Below are 19759 nucleotides of genomic sequence, written 5' to 3'. Positions count from 1 at the left end.
TAATTTAACACTCTTCATACCACACACATTTTTTTTTAAAGCAATTTTCATGAAAAATGACAAAAGCCCTCTCTTTTTTCTATTTTCTTCTCTCAGCTGCTTGCACACTCCCTCTTTTTTTCTTGTACTGATGGCAGCTTATAAGGAGAGTTGTTTTAGGCAAGTTTTCAATTTAGTCCCCAAAAATATTTTTAGACACTTATTTGTGCTATTTGTTTTTTTATCTATATAAAAAAAATCTTGTTGAACGCCAAAATTTTTGAAACTTTAACCTAAGTAAAAAAAATAAAATTTGAAGACTCCACGCAAAATTTCAACTTAATCTGATAATCAAATTGAAAGTTACATGCTACAACGTAAAACTAGTCGGTTTTTGATTTTTCGTTAAAAATCTAAATTTTCTTTATTATTGTACAAATCATATCAATTAGTTTACTCAAATTTCAATACCATTTTCTTATCTCAAATATATTTATTTTGTTTTTTTTACTATTTATTTCTTTTACAAACTTATTACTGTTACTCGGTAATGTTATTGAATTTTTATTTACCAGAGGGTTTACACAATCAATTAAGTCACAATCATCTACTTAATTAACAACCAATTTTGCAGAAAGCAAAGCAACAACTGCATCCAAAAACCAAGCACACATCCAAATATGTAGATTGTCCACAAATAGAAACAATCTGCTCAATCAACTTTCAAACTAGTCGAATATCATGTAGATGACAACACATTCAAATATGTAGAAGATGACCTTTAAAACCGAAGATAATGTACACAGCCGTATAATTTAAATTTCAAAATGTATTCCATGTACAGATCATAGATGTCACAAACTAATCTATAAATAATAATACTTCATGCATCCAAAAGACATCAAAGCAATTTCCAAAAATGTTGAAACTCTTTTATGGTGTTAGAGCAAAACTGGTCTTATCTTCTTCCAATGTCTTCCTTTAATTCTACAACCTCTGCTCCCGTCCACAATCTTTCTAAAAATGAACTTACCAAAGATCTCTAATGAAAAACCTTTCTCATTCCTTATTTATGTGCCACTCCTTATCTAGATTATGTTGAAGGTCACATTCCTCCTCTTACCACAATATTTCCCTCAACCTCTGAAAACTCTTCTGGATTCTATCCCAATCTAGCTTATCTTCAAGCTATTGATCAACTCATCCTCGACACCCGCATCTCAACTCTTCATGAATATTTCATCCCTGCTATTGTTGGCATTGATTCCCCTTATACCTTATGGAACTCACTTCAGCAAAGGCTTGTCACTCACTCTCCGTCTTTAACTAACCACTCTCAAGAAAGGTGGTCAATCCATTTCTAAAAAATATCAAAAGGTCAAAACTCTCACCGAAACCCTCATACCCTTGGTCAATTCATAACAGAAGACAATGACTCTTACCACTTTTAGTATGCATGATAAACAGCAGGAGAGAGCTCGGTTGTGACTAGCAGATGATGCCGAGACATTATTCAATTCACAAGTTTTAAAGATACAAGTTCACTAAGGAGAGCAGTAGGACGATTGGTGATTTTGGAAAGTCCAAAAAAAACCTAATAAGAAAAAAAAAACTCTAGAATTATTACTAATTTCCAAGGAAACCACATGCCTAATTAAATAAAACTAAAAAATCCTAAAGAAAATTAACAATTAAATAACTATTACAATTAAAATAATTTAGCTGGGATTTGTGTCCCACGTCACACCGTCTCGGAGAAATTAGGCTGTGGACCGAGATCAATTTCCATGAAATCCATTTGACCTTTTTTCGCAAAGCTTGTAAAGGGCATAAAAATCATGCACATTTGCCCGTCCCCTGAGTTCTCTTCATTCAAAGTATACTCCTGCATCTTCCAATCAGTTCGCTCTCCTCTTGGTGCACATCAACTTTAGTACACTCATAATATTGACAATTAGAAATTAAAGTTTACTATTTGTGGACAAATAATGCACACAGTTGGAAATGGAGTCATGTATGAAATCAGGATCCACATCCAGGTAAGGGTTTCAGTGGGGATCGAAGATAATTAGATTTGGCCAAATGTATTAAATCAGCTTAAAATAAAAGGGCAAGTGATTATGATGTAAAGTTTCAACAGCCTATACACGTTCTGCACAGTGATGAGAAATGTGAGAGCGTTATTGTGAAAGAGTCATGCAGTCTACAGTACATAACACAAGATTAAACTTCTACAGAAGGCACCATTGAAACTTGAATATGAAAGTATACTCCTGCATCTCCCAATCAGTTCGCTCTCCTCTTGGTGCACGACCTCTATAGAAAACCAAGCTCTTTTTAACTCCAACTTTTCGAGAATTGTACACAATACTGCGATCTCTCCCTGTATCTTTAATCCAACAACCCTGTTTGGTTGCCCTATTTAACCTTGCTCCAGTACTGGGATATCTCCTATCCCTTGGACCGAAGAAGTACCATCGCCAGTCGCTCTCCAATGGGGATAGCTCAGGTAACTCCTCAGGATCCCACTTGTATACATCAACATCGCGAATAATATCAAGCTCAAAACGTTTCTTACATCTGAATTTTTGAGTCCTCAGTATCCATTTCACTCTTGTTAACTGTTTCATTCAAACTCCCGTCAGCTGTAATCAGCTTTGTACGTCGCAACTTCATTCTTCTTTTGGCAGATAAAACAGTGACACTCTCTTTTGTGTTTGCTTCAGGGTGTAAAATAACACAATGATTCATGTGCTGAGGTTCTAGAATTACCAAGGCTTAAGGATCATATGTTGATTGAAGGGTCACATCATAGTTTGATCCGGATGAAATAGAAAGGACGTCAGATGGGCTTTGAGATCCACTGTCCACGTGAGAATGAAGATTTTGACTATAAACTGGATTTTCAATCTAGGCCAACACAAAGGAGTCAAGGCCCAAGGCAGCTGCAGGGCTTCTAACATCTTCTCTCAAAATAGGAGTGCCCCGTCCATATGTAGGGTAAGAGAATTGGGAATGGTATTGCATTTTATATAGCTGCTGTCAGAATTAGAAAGTATATATGCTGTAATTTCTGGAAATCTCTCTGAAGGTAAGGCAACATGTTGATCCGGCACCACATCAAGATGAAGAGTATTAAATATGACAAGAGAGCTTTCATCAAGAGGTGATAGGTTGTCTCCATCCTTTGCCAGATCTGATTTTTCCAACCCGTTGTTGTCGTTTCAAGGGGTAAGCATTTTCAGTTCGATCCGGTTTTCATCTAAAAAAATAACCAAACCAAATTTCTTTTTTTTTAAATGAAAATCGAAACCAATTCAAACCAACCAGTTTTGATTCAGTTTGGTTCGGTTAATTGAAGGGAAAAACGGAAAAAACCGGTTTAATTTTTTTGGTCTTTTTTGGTCTTTTTTGGGCTTTTCTGTGACTTTTGATGGGGTCATTTAAAAGGCTTGTAATTGACATAAAAAACATATATTCATTGTTTAACTTTTCTTTACTAGAATTCATCTCAAATGACAGGAGAAATATCTTTTAATTTGCACCTAACAACTCTAATCAAAATCCAAAATAAAATTATACAGCAAATAACATGGAAAATGATTAAGACCTTGAAAACAATAGGCTTAACCAAGAAAACAATGCCTCTAATAAAACTAAAAAAATAAAATCTGCAGGAGTTCCTTGAAATTGAAATAAAACGTATCAACTGTCTCTATCCCAGCACCCACAAAAACAAAATAAAAGAAAAAATGCTGCTATTTTAATATTATTGTTAACTAAATCATATGCCTTTAACATTTTATTGCTTATATTTTCTCATAAACCAAGTGAGAAGAAACTGTAGAGAAAAAAACCAACTATTGAGGCGCGCAAGCATGGACATTAAAACTCCATCTGGTTCTCTTGAATAGTTCACCTGAAAAGTTTGTTGCTACCCAATTTTTGACCCATGTTTTGATAAATTTTCAGAAAAAATCCAAAAATAGCGAAAAACATTGAAAATCCAAAAAAATACATTTTTAATACATTTGCATCGTTTTTAGCATTTTTAGCATCGTCTCAAAAGAATTTAAATTTTCAAAGACATTTGGAACGTGTTCAACTTTTAACGCGTTATTTTTAAAATCATTGATTTTCTTCATTGAGTCGACGTTGATATTGCTCGCTTTCAAAAATACAAAAAAATAAGAAAAACCAAAATTTACAAAAAAAAAAAGAGGAAAAGAGAAGAAAGGAAAGGTTGAGGGACTAGTTTGAAAACCTAGCAAAACTTTTCCTATAAATATCATGCTATACTGATTTTGTGAAGGGGGGGTCAATTTTAGAAACATAAGAAAAAATACAAAAAAACAACCTAAACCTAAACCTATCTCTAACCCCAAAAAGAAGAAGCCGCCGGCCCCCCTGTTTTTGATTTTCTTCTTCCCCTCAGCAGCCAGACTTCTCCCCCGGCGCCATCCTTTCTTCCTTCTACCACACCGCCGGTCCCTCTCTGTCTCCCTTCCTCACACACTGTCAAGCTGGCCATTACAGCACACAACCCACATCAACCTCCTACAGAGCAGCCTCCCCTCAGCCGAAGCCTCCTTTTCCCTGTTGAAGAGAGCCGGGCCCCCACGTTTTTGGTTTTCCTCTTCCAGCCGGAGTCCCTTTCCTGCACAAGCCTTCATTTTCCTTCTCCCTCTCCAGCCGGTTCCAGCATCTTCTTCTTCCCTCACCGGCCAGCAGTAGCCCTTCCTTCACCAGCAGCCACCGCAACTCTCCTTTTCCATTCTCCCCCCAGCTGCTAGCCAAGACAAACCCATTTTCTTCATCATCTCCTTCGGCCGGCAGCAGACCCAGTTCACTGCTTCCAACAGCCTTCATCGTCTCCTCTGTCAGCCGACAGACCAGCTCTCTCCCTCCATCAACCGACCACAAGCAGCATCACAGGACAGCCTCATCTCCATCGACCAGAGGACGGGCAGGGCCGTTCCCCATCTCCTCAGACCCACGGCTCCCGCTTCAGCCAGCAGGTTTTTCCTTCCTCAGCCGCCGAACAGCCCCAGCAGCGGCAGCAGCAACCACAGCCACGACAGATCCTCCTTCTCCAGCCGGCTTTCAACAGAGCCCACAGACCGGCCACCAGCAGCAGCAGCCGATCTCCTTCCCCACCGGTCGACAACCTCCAGCGCTCCTTGCTACCAGTACGCCGAAGCAGAAGAGAGGAAGATGAACCATAGCAGCTGACCCGGAGCAGATCTAAAAGACCCGAGAAGAATAAATCTGAAATAAAAACTAAGATCAACTGCCTGTGTTGTTGTGTTTCTTTGTTGTTTTGCAGGTCACCGGCGTTGCAGAAGAGAAGAGGAGAAGAAGCCAGTTTCGGCCGGCTGCGCGTGAACCCACGCGCCGCCAGCGACGGTGGCGCGTGGAAGGACACGCCGCCACTGTTCCTGCGCCCAGAAAACTTCCTTGACACTGTTCCGGGTGGCAGATGGCAATCCCTGTAATTCCAGATTGTTTTGAGGCTAATTTTAAATTGTTTAATGTAATTTTTGTTTAGTTATTTTTTGAATTTGTATAATTGGTATTGTGAATGTAACAACAAAAGAAAAGAAAAAGAAAATATAGTGAAAGTGTATGGGTGTGTTTATATTTGTTTTATGGATGTTTTATTTTTATTTAAGATAAAATTGTAAAGATTAAAGAAGAATTTAATATTTTGATCGGATCACGGTCAAGAATTATTAACTTACATGTAAGTTGTATTTCTAATATCCGATGAAAAGACAATTATTAAAACTTCTTTAACACATCAAAGTCACGAAGCAGCTTACCTCAGGTAGGGTGCGTTAGGGGTGCTAATACCTTCCCTAACCACAACCAGTCCCTTACCCGTGAATCTCTGACAAGACCAGTACATCCGGTTTCCTAGTAGCATTCAATAAATTACTAGGTGGCGACTCAAACGAACCAATCAAATCAAGCAAAACGCATAACAACAGAAAAAATCGCCAGCCGATGCCGCGCTGATTTTTTGACGTGCGACAAAGTTTAACAAAATAGGTTAATATAAACTGATAAAAACTAAAAAAAAAAGAAAAAGAAGAAAAAACAATTTCGAAAAGAGAATATGCAGCATCAAATTTCTCATCCAACTTGGAGAGACAAAGAACTCGAAACTAAAAAGTAGATCTGTAGATGGGAGAGATGAAGATTTGATCGAGAGATTGAACAAGAGGGAGGGGGGTGGCAACTGGGTTTGCTAGGGTTGGAAAAAGAAACTAAAAAGTAGATCTGTAAATGGAAGAGATGAAGATTTGATCGAGAGATTGAACAAGAGAGGGGGGTGGCGGCTGGGTTTGTTAGGGTTAGAAGAAGAATCAAGAAACTACAAAGTAGATCTATAGATGGGAGAGAATAGAGATGAAGATTTGATCTGTAGATGGGAGAAAATAGAGGGGGGGGCTGGGTTTGCTAGGTTAGAAGAAGAGAATAAAAAGTTGAACTGTAGATAGGTTTGGAAGTTATTTATAGTACCGGTTTTTTTTATTTCTATTTGAACCGGTTCGGTTCGGTTCGGTTTATTCCGTTTTAGCCTTTTAAAACCGAAACCGAACTGAACCGAATTGTTTTTTAATTTTTCTAATCGGTTTTTTTCACGGTTTGATTTTTTGGTTATTTTTTTTTCCAATTATCTTGGTTTAATCGGTTTTTTGGTTTTTTTACTCACCCCTAGCCGTCCCCAAGAGTCCTTGCGACTGATTGAAACACACCTGCTCTGTCCTCATCTATGTCTACATCATCGGCCACATCAACCGAGTCTTCCTCATCATCCCCATCCCCTTGCTCTAGGGATGTCTGAAAGTCATCCATGGTGTATGAAATAGAGCTAGCAATTGGGTAATGTAAAGGGTCCATCTCCTCTATCTTAACCTGATATATTTGATTATTGAGTTGCAAAACAATCACCTTATTCACCTTGTCCAGTTGTGTACCAATGAGGATCCGTGACTGTGATAGTTCAAAATGCTTGAGAGTAGTTTTATCATAACCTATCATCTGGCCAGTTCTTTCTAAAATCTTCGGGAGGCATCTGCAATTCCACCCTATAATGGGTAGATTTGTTATTGTTATCCAAGCCATCTGATTCAAAGTCGTGTCAGTCTCAGCCCAAGGGCGTACTTCCTCAAAAACTACATCCAAGCATTCATTATTCTTCCTCCATGATTCCATGAACATGTCTCTGGTATAAAAAATTATAAGGACCTGAGATGCCTCAAGAAAGCGCAGTCCAGCAAAATCTATATCATATTGGAGCAGTCCAAATCGTATAGCAGAGTAATAGGATCCTTTTTTGACTTTTCCAAGAAGACATCTCTTTAGCCAAGCATAATCCTCTTCATCAAGGGAGAGGTTTTCAAAGTAATCCTCTGGTCCAAAAGATACAGGCACTTCTTACATCCCTTTCACTAATAGACACTCTTATAGCTGTTTTGGGTTTTGATCTGGCTGGAGCTTTGTTCTCTCTTGGAATCTTTTTAGAGTGTTTAGCGAAATTAGCCTTTAGTCTATGACATTCAAACCAAATATCATTCACGCTCTCTAGCAAAACATTATCAGAAAAGTTTGACGTATTGTGGCAAAACCGAAAAGACTTCCTGATTTGTTGACACGCTTGAATACATAGAGCTTGAGTACAGAGCATAACTTGTTAAAAGAAGCCTTTAGGTGATGGTAATCAGCCCATATTAGGAACCCTTCAAAGTAAATTTGTGGCACTGAAATGTTAAAGGAGTGGTTATTCTGGGTTTTTGGACTAGGAACATTGCGCTTGCGTATAGGAGGTGGTTGTTTTTTTGGGTCAAGGTGGCTACTGGAAAGGGAGTTTTGGTTGTTTGTTGATCCATGGGATGTTGTGTTTGTTTGAATATCTGAAAAAGTGGCCACAGGTGGAGGAGAGGGTAGAGAGAAGGCAGAGCTTCTCTCAATACTGTAGTTATCTTTAAATTAAACCTCGTCGTATTATAGGAATATTGGACACAACATTTGTTACCCATAAATTATTATACAAGAACCCTGCTCGCATGATGTGCTCCTTACCCTATTAGGCTTGTGGTGAGCTGGGCTCATCTAATATAGTAATATTAAGTATTAACATAAAATCTTACCAAGTTAAAATTTGCAATGGTATTTTTTTAAAAAAAAATTTGTATATTTTTTTAATCTTTTAATATTTGACTTTTAAAAAATTAAGCTTTATAATTTATTAATGTTTTCTTTTTATATGGTTATTTTAATTGTATGACTCGTGTTGCAAGTTTAGTTGACTCAGGGTTTTTTTTTATTTGTATTTTTTTTCAATTTCATCTTTCAATTTTAAATTCAACATTGGATTGATTATGAATTAAACTTTATGATTTATTTTAATTTGTTTTTTATTTTGTCAGAAATTATAGTTTATGATAACACTTTATGTCCTCACTAATGCACCCAAAAAAAATCTACAAAAAAAATCTAATTATTTATAAAATTATCATTATTTTTAAAATAATAACTATAAAGCACTTATATTAAATATTATAAATTTTTCACTAAATTAAAAAAAAAACTTAGCGACCACCCTTTTAACTGAACCAAAAAATATATAGAAATCCATATTTAATTAAGTTTAGAATATTCTCAAACTTCAATTGATAATTTTTAAAAAAATAACTATAAAGCTCTTATATTAAATATTATAAATTTTTCACTAAATTAAAAAAAAACTTAGCGACCACCCTTTTAACCGAACCAAAAAATATATAGAAATCCATATTTAATTAAGTTTAGAATATTCTCAAACTTCAATATCCTATCACAAACAACCAACTTTGATGTTCTGATCACAAACACTAATTCCTCTCCCATTGCCAATATTCCATCTCAAACCTTTGACTAGGGAGTGTGTATGAGTGGAATACTAATTGTTTTTTCAAATGTTTTTTCTTAAAAATACAGTAAAATAATTATTTTTTTTGACATAAGTATATCAAAAGATTTAAAAATATAAAAAAAATAATAATTTTAAACATATTGTCTCACAGAAACACAAAACTACTTCCTGATCAGCTGGCTCTATATTGTCACGCAGAAACATGGTCTCATACCATCGGTCCATCTCACTGAATCCGCCACCACCAAACTGCAAGTTTTCAATAGGTTGCATGGTCTCGGAGAAAATAGGCTGTGGACCAAAGAGATGAATTTCCTGGAAATCAAGTTCATAGTCAGGGGGTGAATGCGGATGCAACGCCATGCGCCTGATGTGATTGCAATTTTGAGGTTGCTGGCTGGTTGAAGTTAAAGCTAAGACGATTATTAGGGGTGTTCATTGTCTGGATCGGTACAGTTTAGATCTAAAAAATCAACCAGAAACAATAATTTCTTGAGAAAACGAGCCAAAATGAACTGAAAACCAGTTTGAATCAAACCAATTCAATTCGGTACATGGTAAACTTGGATACCGAATATCTTGACAACTGCAAAAAATAAAGGGATAATTTCATATTAACAGTAAGGATAATCAAAGAAAAAAAAAACCTACAAAACAAAATAGAAAAAAAAAACTACCTAATTAAAGAGATGAAACAATTATATAAACATCTAATCTAATTTCAATTCACACAAAAGAGCAAAAAAAGTCATCTCAGTGGCACAAAATAAAAAGCAAAAGAAAAATTTGGTCAAAAGTGCATGAATGATTAATGTTAATTTTTCTTTTCAAAAGCTTCTAGAGTTTTAAAACCAAAACTAAATTGAACCGAAAAATTTTTTATTTTCTAATTAATTGATTTGGTTTTTTCCTCGATTTAGTTTTTCCAGTTTAATTTTTTTTTTGTTTAATTGATTTTTAATTTTTCTTGAAAATCACTAATGCTTGTTATACTGAAATATGATACCTGGAACATTACCTCTCTTTTTATTTTTATAAAGCTTGTAAAGCGCATAACAATCCTGCACATTTGTGCATCCCTTGAGTTCTTTTTCATTCAAAGTATACTCTTGCATCTCCCAATCAGTTCGCTCTCCTCTTGGTGCACGGCCTCTATAGAAAACCAAGGTCTTTTTAACTCCAACTTTTCGAGAATTGCACACAATATTGCGAACTCTCCCTGCAGGTTTCCAATACCCCTGTTTGGTTGCCCTATTTAACCTTGCTCCAGTTCTGGGATATCTCCTATACCTTGGACCGAAGAAGTACCATTGCCGATTCTCCAATGGGGATAGCTCAGGTAACTCCTCAGGATCCCACTTGTAAACATCAACATCGGGAATAGTATCAAACTTAAAACTATTCTCACATATCTTCCTCTTCAAGTAAAGCATAAGCTCCGCATCAGTCAGGTGTAACCTAATTTCAATGGCCAAACCTTGTTAGCAACACCAAAAGAATGACCACCAGACATTAATATGAATTCAAGACCTAGAATGCTTCCAACATGATGTATTATATTAAGTAGTGATTTGAGAAGAGCAAATCCAAATAATGTGTACTTTCTTTAACTAGTGACATGTAGTAGTAGAGCTCATCTTTTTTCAATATTTTATTTTAAATTTTATTTCTTTTCCTAACAGGAGAAATTATTTTTCTAACTTTGTTAACATTCAGTTCTTATATTTCAGTATTCCCAGTTTCATTTACTTGAAGTGGTTGATAAGTCGAGCTACACACGCAGAAAGGAAGTAATTATTACCTTCTTGGTCCAGATGAAAACAAAACTTCCGTGAGAATATTCGTCCACCTTTGTACCTTCTCCTCGTTTTCCCTGAAATCTTCTTCATCCTTGTCAAAGACAATTGTGTAACTCTCTGTTTGATCATCTATCTTTGATTGTTTGACATCATAAGAAACTGGAAAAACAGTGTCCGATCTCATCTCATCCATGAATCCGACAATCTTGACAAGCTCGTCAAAGCACCAAGGTAAAGAAGCACAATCTCTTGCAAATATAATAATTGACAGCCCTGATTCTTCAATGGCCTCAAAGAGTCTTGATCTAATTGCCATTACTTTCTCTAGTTCCTTGTCGTCTGGGATAATGACTCTCAGAGCTAGAGCTGTATTTAAATGGATGAAATCATTGCTGGTGTCTGCGCCTCTGAAGCTAAGGAAAAAATCTTGCACCCATTGACGGTAAGATGAAGAAACCGATAAAGAAGATGTAAATGAAGAGGATGATGCTTCTTTGCTTGCAACAATAAAACGTGCAGAAGATTTAGATGATGAATAATATAACAAACAGACACCACAATTCTTCACCTTTACTCCTGGCTGGAAAGAATGAAATGACAACTCAATGTTGCTAAAGGATCCATGCTGCCATTCTTTAAGCTCTTTAAGGTAATCAAAAGATAGATAGAGTAGCCAAATATGATCTGACAGAACTTGGATAGAGTTACAACTAATACACATTGGCGAAGGATAATTCTCTATTCCATTGGCTTTGAAATGACAAAAAAGAGAAGGACTTTCACCATTTGCACTGAATGCAACACACGCAACAAACCCCAAACTCCAACTAGGCACTAGCACACTAATTGAAGATCCCTTACTTCGATGGTTAAACCAGCCTGGAATTTCATTTCCTGGAAAAGCGATACCAAATCCAGGTCTTGGATTAGACAAACCCTGTACCATGAAGAACCAAAATGTTAGATAGATAGAGGGAGAGGGAGAGGGACACAAAAAGGTTGGGGTATGATTAAGAGAAAACCTGGAGGTATCTTTCAAGCATGGTCAACCCCAAGCTGTCTTGGCCTTTATGCTCGTACAATTCCCGGCAGTCAATACATATGAACTCTGATCTTTTGGAACTGCTTAGCTTTATCGGATCTGGAATTTCTTTAAGGCGTATACAACCATTCAAATTTAATGTTTGAACTTTTGATGGAACCTCAGGCAATGATTCAAGCATCCTACAATCCTCCAAGACAAGCGTTTCAAGTCCAAAAAGCTTATTTATGCTCCTAGGAAGGCTAACAAAGTTATTCCGGCTCAGATCTAAAGACTTCAATGAAGATAAGCAGCCAATATCTTCAGGAAGTGCCCCTTCTCTTAGATTGCAAGCGCATAAATCCAGTACTTCTAAAGAACACAGACCCGACAAAGAAGGCAACCTTTGATCCGTGGGATTCACAGCTATTCTTTTGCATCCATCAAAAGATAATACTTTAAGACTCTTTAAAAGAAAAATGGATGCTGGCGGTTGTCTTATTGAAGTTCCACTTACATCAAACTCCTCCAAACTTTCAACTTTCCCCAAATTCTCTGGTATATTTTTAAGTTCAGAGCAGCCAGACAGATCGAGTTTTTTAAGGGATTTCAAGCAACCTATGCTACTCGGAATGCTTTCAAGGTTCTTGCAGTTGTTCATGCTCAATACTTCTAAGCCAATCAAATGATGAATTGATGAAGATAGTTCAGCAATACCAGTCCCGTCCAAACAAAGCTCCATCAAACAGTTCATGTTTCCCACTATATCTGGAAACTTCTCAAGTTTTGTGCAGCCATCAAGAGTGAAAACTTTAAGCGATTCCATTTCAAGGTTGCTTGGGAGAATCCTAAAACTTTTGCAATTCACAAGATTCACATATTGAAGATTCTTGTGACGTCCAAGTGATGGATGGACCTCAGACAAACTTGTACAACCTTCAAGAATCAGACTCGAGAGATTTGGAATTCCAGTAAGATCTGGAGTCTTGGATAGGTTTAGTGAGTTGCTGAGATTGATGACTTTCAAATTAACAGCACTCTGCAATCAGGCAGGGGAGAAGAAATATGGACACTACTATCATACGTATATAGGAAAACGTTAAAAAGAAATACAAATGCCCTTAAATTAGGTGATCTCACCTTACACCCATACCATAATTGCTCAATACTACTGTTAGCCATGTGAAGTTCAACTAGCCCATCCACCTGTAAACCAGCTGGCAATGATTTTGAAGGGTAAGAATGCCATTCAAGAAATCGTAACTCCTTTGAAAGATCTTCAGGTCCTTCAGAAAGCTGCACGTTGTCGATTTTGAGCAATCTTAGTCTGCTCATTTTAGAGAAGGCTTTCATGTTCCATTGTGCCTCTTTTATTCCAGGCATGTCCAAGAAAATGGCTTCTATTTTTTCTTTTCCCTGTCAACCAAAAGGGAATACAAGTTAAAAACAAATACAAAGTAGAGATTGAGCGTAAATTAAATTAAACTTTATGAAATCTTATGGATAATGTTCTCTATCAGCTACTCACTGTGTTGTCCATCAGTGCAAGGCTGACATCCTCGTATGTCCACAATCTACTGCGCTTTCCAGGCTCTTTAGGGTCTTCACAACGAACAATTTCCTTACCCATTATCTGTAATAAATTATGCATCCAGACTTGATCCCCATAGACACTTATGAGAGATCTCTCAATAAGAACTGGTATTCCAATACCTGCATTGAATCCACAGCTGTCAAGTATCCTTGTTATTCGATCTTTTTTAAACCCCTTCAGGAAACATGCAATGTCTAAAAATATTTTCTGATCTGATTCATGGAGACCATCAAAACTAATGCGAAGCACATCCATGATTTTGCAGTCAGGAATCTCATGCATTCTATTAATTGCACCTCTCCATTCAGGGATACTTCTTCCATACAAAAACGAACCTATAACTTCAAGAGCCAGTGGAAGGCCATTAGCATAACCCACAACTTGCTTGGATAGTTCCACGAAATCTTCAGCAGGTTGGTCATTTTTGAAAGCTTTCTGGCTAAATAACATAAGAGCATCATCATCATTCAATTTCTCAGCCTCATAAATTTTAGTATCATCATTTCCAGTAAACACATTTTTATCTCTGCTTGTTATGATTATTCTGCTCCTTGGACCAAACCATCCAGGCTCCGCAGCCAAGAATTCTAGTTGTTTTTTGTCATCTACATCATCAAGGATAAGAAGAATCTTTTTAAGTCTTAACCTCCGCTTTATCATCTCAATCCCTCTAGAAGAATCCCATACAGAAGCACGTTCCATTAAGATTTCAGAAAGAAGTTGTTCCTGTAAACGGCGTGGTCCATCTTTCTCAGCAAAAACTTCTCTGACATTTGCTAAGAAGCAGCTGCCTTCAAATTGCCAACGAATCCTATCATATAGTACCCTTGAAACAGTCGTCTTACCTATGCCACCCATTCCACAAATCCCTATGAAGATTGCTTCGCCAACTTCTTCACCTATATAGCCATTTAATACCTCTACACGAGAATCTATTCCAACTAATTTTTTGCTAATTGTTGGCAGAGTGACGCTTAGTTTGTACGATATGTATTCAGCAATTATTTTAATTGATTCCGACTCATTCCTGCATAGGAGGGTGCAAAACATTAATCATGCAGTGTTCAGAAATCAAATCAGATAGTGATAAAGGGAAAATAAATATATTTTAGCTCAAAAATGTATGGTTTTTAGCCGGAAATTAATACACCAACCTTTGAGAAAGATAGGGTCCTGATAATAGATAGCTTCAAGAACAGAGAGGAAAAGGAAAGAATAAACTGAAAACGGAACTAGGATTGTATTGATGCTAAGAATGATCCGTACAATAGCTATCTTATTGCCTATAGAATCACACAGTTACTACAGAAGCATGCATACAAGAACAAAAGCTAGGAAATAAAATATCCATTAAGTTTGGTTTTAACAGACCAAAAGGCAAAAGGAGTTCTATCATATTTTTTGTCAACCACTAAGTTATTTTTATAATTATTTTTAACAAAAATTTCAATTAGAAAAAAACAACTTTAAATTTATTAATTTTCAAGTTTTTTCTCATACTCGCATAGCCCGAAAATAATTTCCTAGACTAACATAGTTTAATTAGTATCACATATGCGTCTCGCAACTCAAATTTTCTCTCTTTCACTTTGATTATTGTTTCAACCCATTTCTTCATGTCTCTTCTCTATTTAATTTTTTATTTGGTCTTTCAATTTTTATACAATTTTACTATTAATTTCAATATAATGACCATTTCATTAAAATAAACTTATTTTTATTTAAGTTGGGCAAAAACATAACAATATTTTAGGCAAAAGTTAACTCGTTTTTAGCGATTGCATTGGAAATAATTATCAACTTTAATTCATATATTTTTTATGTGCAAAAGAATAGATGAAATGATCACAATAATGGAACTAAAATTAACTAAATATAAAAATTATAAAATGATCATATATCCAGACTCAACCAAAATGTTTAATTCAATGTTAAAGTATGAAATCAGAAATATATATATCAATTTTAAAAACTTGCCAAGGTTAAAAAACATAACAATAAAAAATGAAGGATGAAATCGCCAAAAAAATATTAAAAATAATCTCACATAAAATAAATAGTAATTAAAATAATGAGAATCAAATCTAATAGATTAAAAAATTAAAAAGTATAAAATTAAAAAAAATTAATTCTAAAAAATAATTCAAATAAAAAAATCAATTGAAAGAAAATAGACCAAATATGAAAAAAAAAAAAAAAAAAACCAAATTGAAGGGTTACTGTACAAGTTTAGATGGTCGGGTGTGGAATTCAAAGATAGAGAGAAAAGAAAAGAAAAGAAAATCATTTGGTGCCAAACCAGAAAGAATTACTCCACACATGCCACTCAGGGAGGGAGGTCATGTTGTGGTGAATCAGAAAACATCAATGAAGGTCTTTTTTGGGTGTCATAAGTCATTGCTCGTGCTGCTTAAATAAGACAGAACAACTTACTCGCTTGTGTGTTCTACAAACAAGCCAACCACTTTTCTTTTTTTTTTTTTATCGCAAAAAAACAAAACAAAACAAAAGACATGAATAAATCCCTTGAAAACAAGGTAAGTATTTTTAATTTTAAAGAAAATAAAGTTATTTTATTGCACCCTGAAAAGTGAAATCCCTAAAAAGCTCCTATAACTAATTTATTTATTTTTACTTTTAAGGGCAACTAAGTAATTATACCGTAAAAAATACCTAACTAGCCCCAATCAATTCTATAATGACTATTGGCCCTTATAAAAAGACCATATTATTCCTAATAAGTAGTAAAATTTGTAAATTCATTGTTTCAATCCATTAGTAAATCAAGACATTTCTCAAGGATTTTAAATTTTTGTTAATACAATCGTATCCTCTATTATTCTATAATACAATCAGGAAAAAATATTCTAATGATACTAAAAATGTCTTTGTAATATTGACTTTTTCTAAAGATGCCTCAATAAATTCAATTTAGATAATTGAAATTTTATTATTTGATCTATTAAATAATAGAAATTAGCAAAAGGTTCAAGAATTTTTTTAATTTGTTTTCAATTTTTATTTTATAAAAATTATGACAATTGAGATTTGAGACAAAATTAAAGAAAAAGGGTCGTCAAAAAGGCTATTTAATGAATCAAAAATATATACTAATAATTATTTACTCAAGAATTAGTTTTGAAACTCTTGTTGTATTGTGATAATTTCGATATTTAATCACACGTTTAAATTGAAAAACATTGAAAAAAAAAAGCTATGATCATCATTGAAACAATACAGGGAGGATTTGAGAATAAGAATAAGTAGATAGATGATTTACCTATTCCGTATGTCCCAGCCTGATAGATTGGTCACCGTAGAGAGACAATCTTTCCAGATCTGGACCTTCTCCAGATTTTCCTTGAAATTTTGTTCATGCTCAACGAAGGCTTTCTCATATGTCTCTGAGGGATCCACATCATAAAAAACTGGCAGAACAGTGTGCCCCATCTCTTTCATGCCCTGAACAATCTTGACAAGTTCATCCAAGCACCATGGTGAAGAAGCGTAATCTCTTGAAAATATAATGACAGAAAACCTTGATTCTTCGATGGCCTTCCAGAGAGCAGGTTCAATGGTCTTTCCTCTCTCGAGCTCCCTATCATCCATGTATGCATCGATGCCTCTCTGTGCCAGATTAGTTTGTAGATGACTAGTAAAGTTGTTCCGGGTGTCTTTGCCTCTAAAACTAAGGAACACATCATACTTATATAGTGGAGGAGAAGATGAAGATGAGGTTATTCCTTGCACGCTGGTGGAAGCCATGAAAATCCCTATAGCGATAAACTAGTAACGATCCCTTCTGGCCTCAACTAGCTCGCTTGGTTCAGCAATTGCTTTCCACGCTATTTTGTATAAGGCCTGCTCCTGTGGTCAAACATGAAACAGAAGGTAAGATCAAGAAATTTGGCAATTAAATCTACCAATTAGCAATTTCAAGCTGGAACATGTACAATTCTACTTATAAATCAGAAAACACCAAATTTCTACAAGTATTACATGAATCTAGACGAAACAAACCGTGTGGTAGGTGTTGGCTAAAGAGGCACAAGATCCAGCCAGGCTCAATATTTTTTCTTCTTCTGGTATCTTAGTAACCAACTTCCAAAGCCCTTTACTTTCTTTTTATTCCAATGACTTCGAATTTTTTCCGGTTCCTTTAGGTCAAGAACTCGTATTGGTAAGTTTCCAATGATTTTCTTACGGATCTTACACTGTAAAGAAGATGGACTTTCGGTGGAGAAAAAGTAGAGAAAGAAATGAAAGGGATATCGAACGCGCATTGGGCAGCAGAGGCACCTTCCTGTCAAGAGCAGGGGTGGGGCCACGCACCTCACAATTGAGTTGATTCGTGTTTTGTAATGAATTTTCAAGTCAAGCATCTATGTTTAAAATAAATATTTTTGGACTTCTTTTGTTTCTTTCCCTTTGGTGCCTTCCTCTCCCTTGTAATTCTGCATATATAAGAGCAACTTCAATAAGACATGCTATTTTTAAAAGTTAAAAATTAAATTGATAAAATGGATGTAAATATAGTGTTTTTATGTGAAATTCTAATGATAAAATAGTTAATTATATTTTAATATATTTTATATTAAATTTATTTTAATATAATTATATAACTAGTTTAATTATTTTTTATATAATACAATCATGTTATTATTATATAATTAATTAATATGACTAATTTATAAAATTAATGTTGTAATATCAAAGTTAAAAGATATAATTTAAAGTTAGAAAATAGCTTTGTAGGATCAAAAAGACCCTTTAAAGTACAAATTGTCGTTGTTTAAAATAATATATTTAGTGTAAAAGTTAGAAAATAGCTTTGTTTTAAATATTTATATTATTTTTTTCACATAAAATATATTAATTAACAAAAAGCTAAAACATGCAGTGAAATCACTGTAACTGGTAAAACACTGTAGGTTTTGTCTTTGGTTTGTTGGAAAGTAAGGTTGTTTTTGAGGGCTGTTTTGGTCTTTTTAACAGGGATAAAAGAGAGATGAGATGGGAGGATAGACTGGGAAGAGAAGTGTAGAATTGTGGTTCCTAAAAGGGGACAGAGAGAAAAAAGAAAGATGGGGTGATGATGATGGTTCCAGCAGTGCTTGCACTCTAAGTTTCTCTTGTTTGGTTTTTGTTGACCGTCTCCAGTTTCATGTTTTTCACGGTTTGATTTATTTGTTCAGTTCACATACGCACTTTGATTTACAGTTGGTTAGAAAAAAATAAATTGTTCATCTCTATGGTATGCAGGGCGTTGTTTGTAATGCTTCCTCTTTTTTGGGTCATCAATTTCCAACTGATTTGGATGAACACACTATGTATATGTGTGGCTAATGCTCATAGAAAATGACCTATTCCCGTAGATAATAATAATAATAATAATAATAATAATAATGTTGTTATTATTAATCTTAATTAATAATGTTTAATATAGTATAGCAAAACTGAATCCAACCTCTTGGATACTGTAGCCACCATAACTTGAACACTAAGTGCAAACCCAATATTTGTATATTCTTCTGGTATCTTAGTAACCAACTTCGAATGCCCTTTTCTTTTCTTTTTATTCCAATGACTTCGAATTGTTTCCGGTTTCTTTAGGTCAAGAACTCGTACCGGTAAGTTTCCTGGATTTTCTTACCGATCTTTTTCTTACACTGTAAAGAAGATGGACAAGATCCAGCCAAGCCTAATATTTTTTCTTCTTCTGGTATCTTAGTAACCAACTTCCAAAGCCCTTTTCTTTCTTTTTATTCCAATGACTTCGAATTTTTTCCCGTTACTTTAGGTCAAGAACTCGTACTGGTAAGTTTCCTGGATTTTCTTACGGATCTTTTTCTTACACTGTAAAGAAGACGGAGTTTCGGTGGAGAAAAAGTGAAAAGAGATATGAAAGGGATATCGAACGCACATTGGGAGCAGAGGCACCTTCAATGAAAGGGATATCAAGAGCAGGGGTATATATACTTTCAACTTGCTTTTGGCTCGATCGGTAAGCTTGGTAGCTTGGTAAAAGCATCTCCAATGAAGAAGCTAAATGAATAATTAAAAATAAAAAATTAATATTTTGGTTTTTCTTGGGAAAAACCAAATAAAATGCTAAAATGCCTTTTTTTTTCCACAAATATTATTTCTATATATCTCTCTAAAGAGCCAAAACCAACAAAGTAGGGCCACTAAAAAAATAAACCAATTAAATGTAGCCATGTGGAAAAAAAAAATAACTTCAAACTTATTAAGAAATAATAAAACACTTATTTCTTCCACTTTAATATAAATGGCTCTTTAAATGGCTTTTTTTCATTGGAATAGATATAGTAAAAAAAGCTATATTTATACTATTTAAAATGCTATTTTATCAATTTAACTTTTTTAAAATAGCATTTTGCATTGGAGATGCTTAAAAAGATGCTATTTTAGCTATTTAATTATGC

General features: G+C 35.0%; 1 protein-coding gene and 1 long non-coding RNA gene across 7 annotated transcripts in view; one reads left to right on the top strand and one right to left on the bottom strand.

The window, feature by feature from the left end:
• Positions 1-8930: 8930 nt before the first annotated feature.
• Positions 8931-19759, bottom strand: part of LOC18109303 (TMV resistance protein N) — a 34836-nt gene continuing 24007 nt past the window's right edge. The window contains exons 1-8 of one of the 6 annotated variants that reach the window (XM_024592599.2): positions 17313-17690; positions 16594-17180; positions 13248-14340; positions 12860-13135; positions 11721-12758; positions 10701-11635; positions 9918-10357; positions 8931-9485 (exon numbers count right to left, since the gene is read on the bottom strand). In XM_024592599.2, the coding sequence (XP_024448367.1) occupies positions 9442-9485; positions 9918-10357; positions 10701-11635; positions 11721-12758; positions 12860-13135; positions 13248-14340; positions 16594-17078 (4311 nt within the window). In that variant the 5' untranslated portion in view covers positions 17079-17180; positions 17313-17690 and the 3' untranslated portion in view covers positions 8931-9441. Of the gene's footprint in view, positions 9486-9917; positions 10358-10700; positions 11636-11720; positions 12759-12859; positions 13136-13247; positions 14341-16593; positions 17181-17312; positions 17691-19759 lie in introns of those variants that run through there. The other 5 variants (XM_024592598.2, XM_052448437.1, XM_052448438.1 and 2 more) reach the window with 5 other exon arrangements.
• The window catches only part of LOC127904500 (uncharacterized), a 26391-nt gene continuing 17845 nt past the window's right edge, over positions 11214-19759 (top strand). Inside the window, exon 1 of the long non-coding RNA XR_008057737.1 lies at positions 11214-11347. This is a non-coding gene — a long non-coding RNA (uncharacterized LOC127904500). The remainder of the gene's footprint in view (positions 11348-19759) is intronic.

This window comes from Populus trichocarpa, chromosome 17 (genome assembly GCF_000002775.5).
Source record: "Populus trichocarpa isolate Nisqually-1 chromosome 17, P.trichocarpa_v4.1, whole genome shotgun sequence".
Lineage (NCBI taxonomy): Eukaryota > Viridiplantae > Streptophyta > Magnoliopsida > Malpighiales > Salicaceae > Populus > Populus trichocarpa.
The sequence above is the reverse complement of the archived record's forward strand: the minus strand, read 5'-3'. Positions and strand labels throughout refer to the sequence as shown.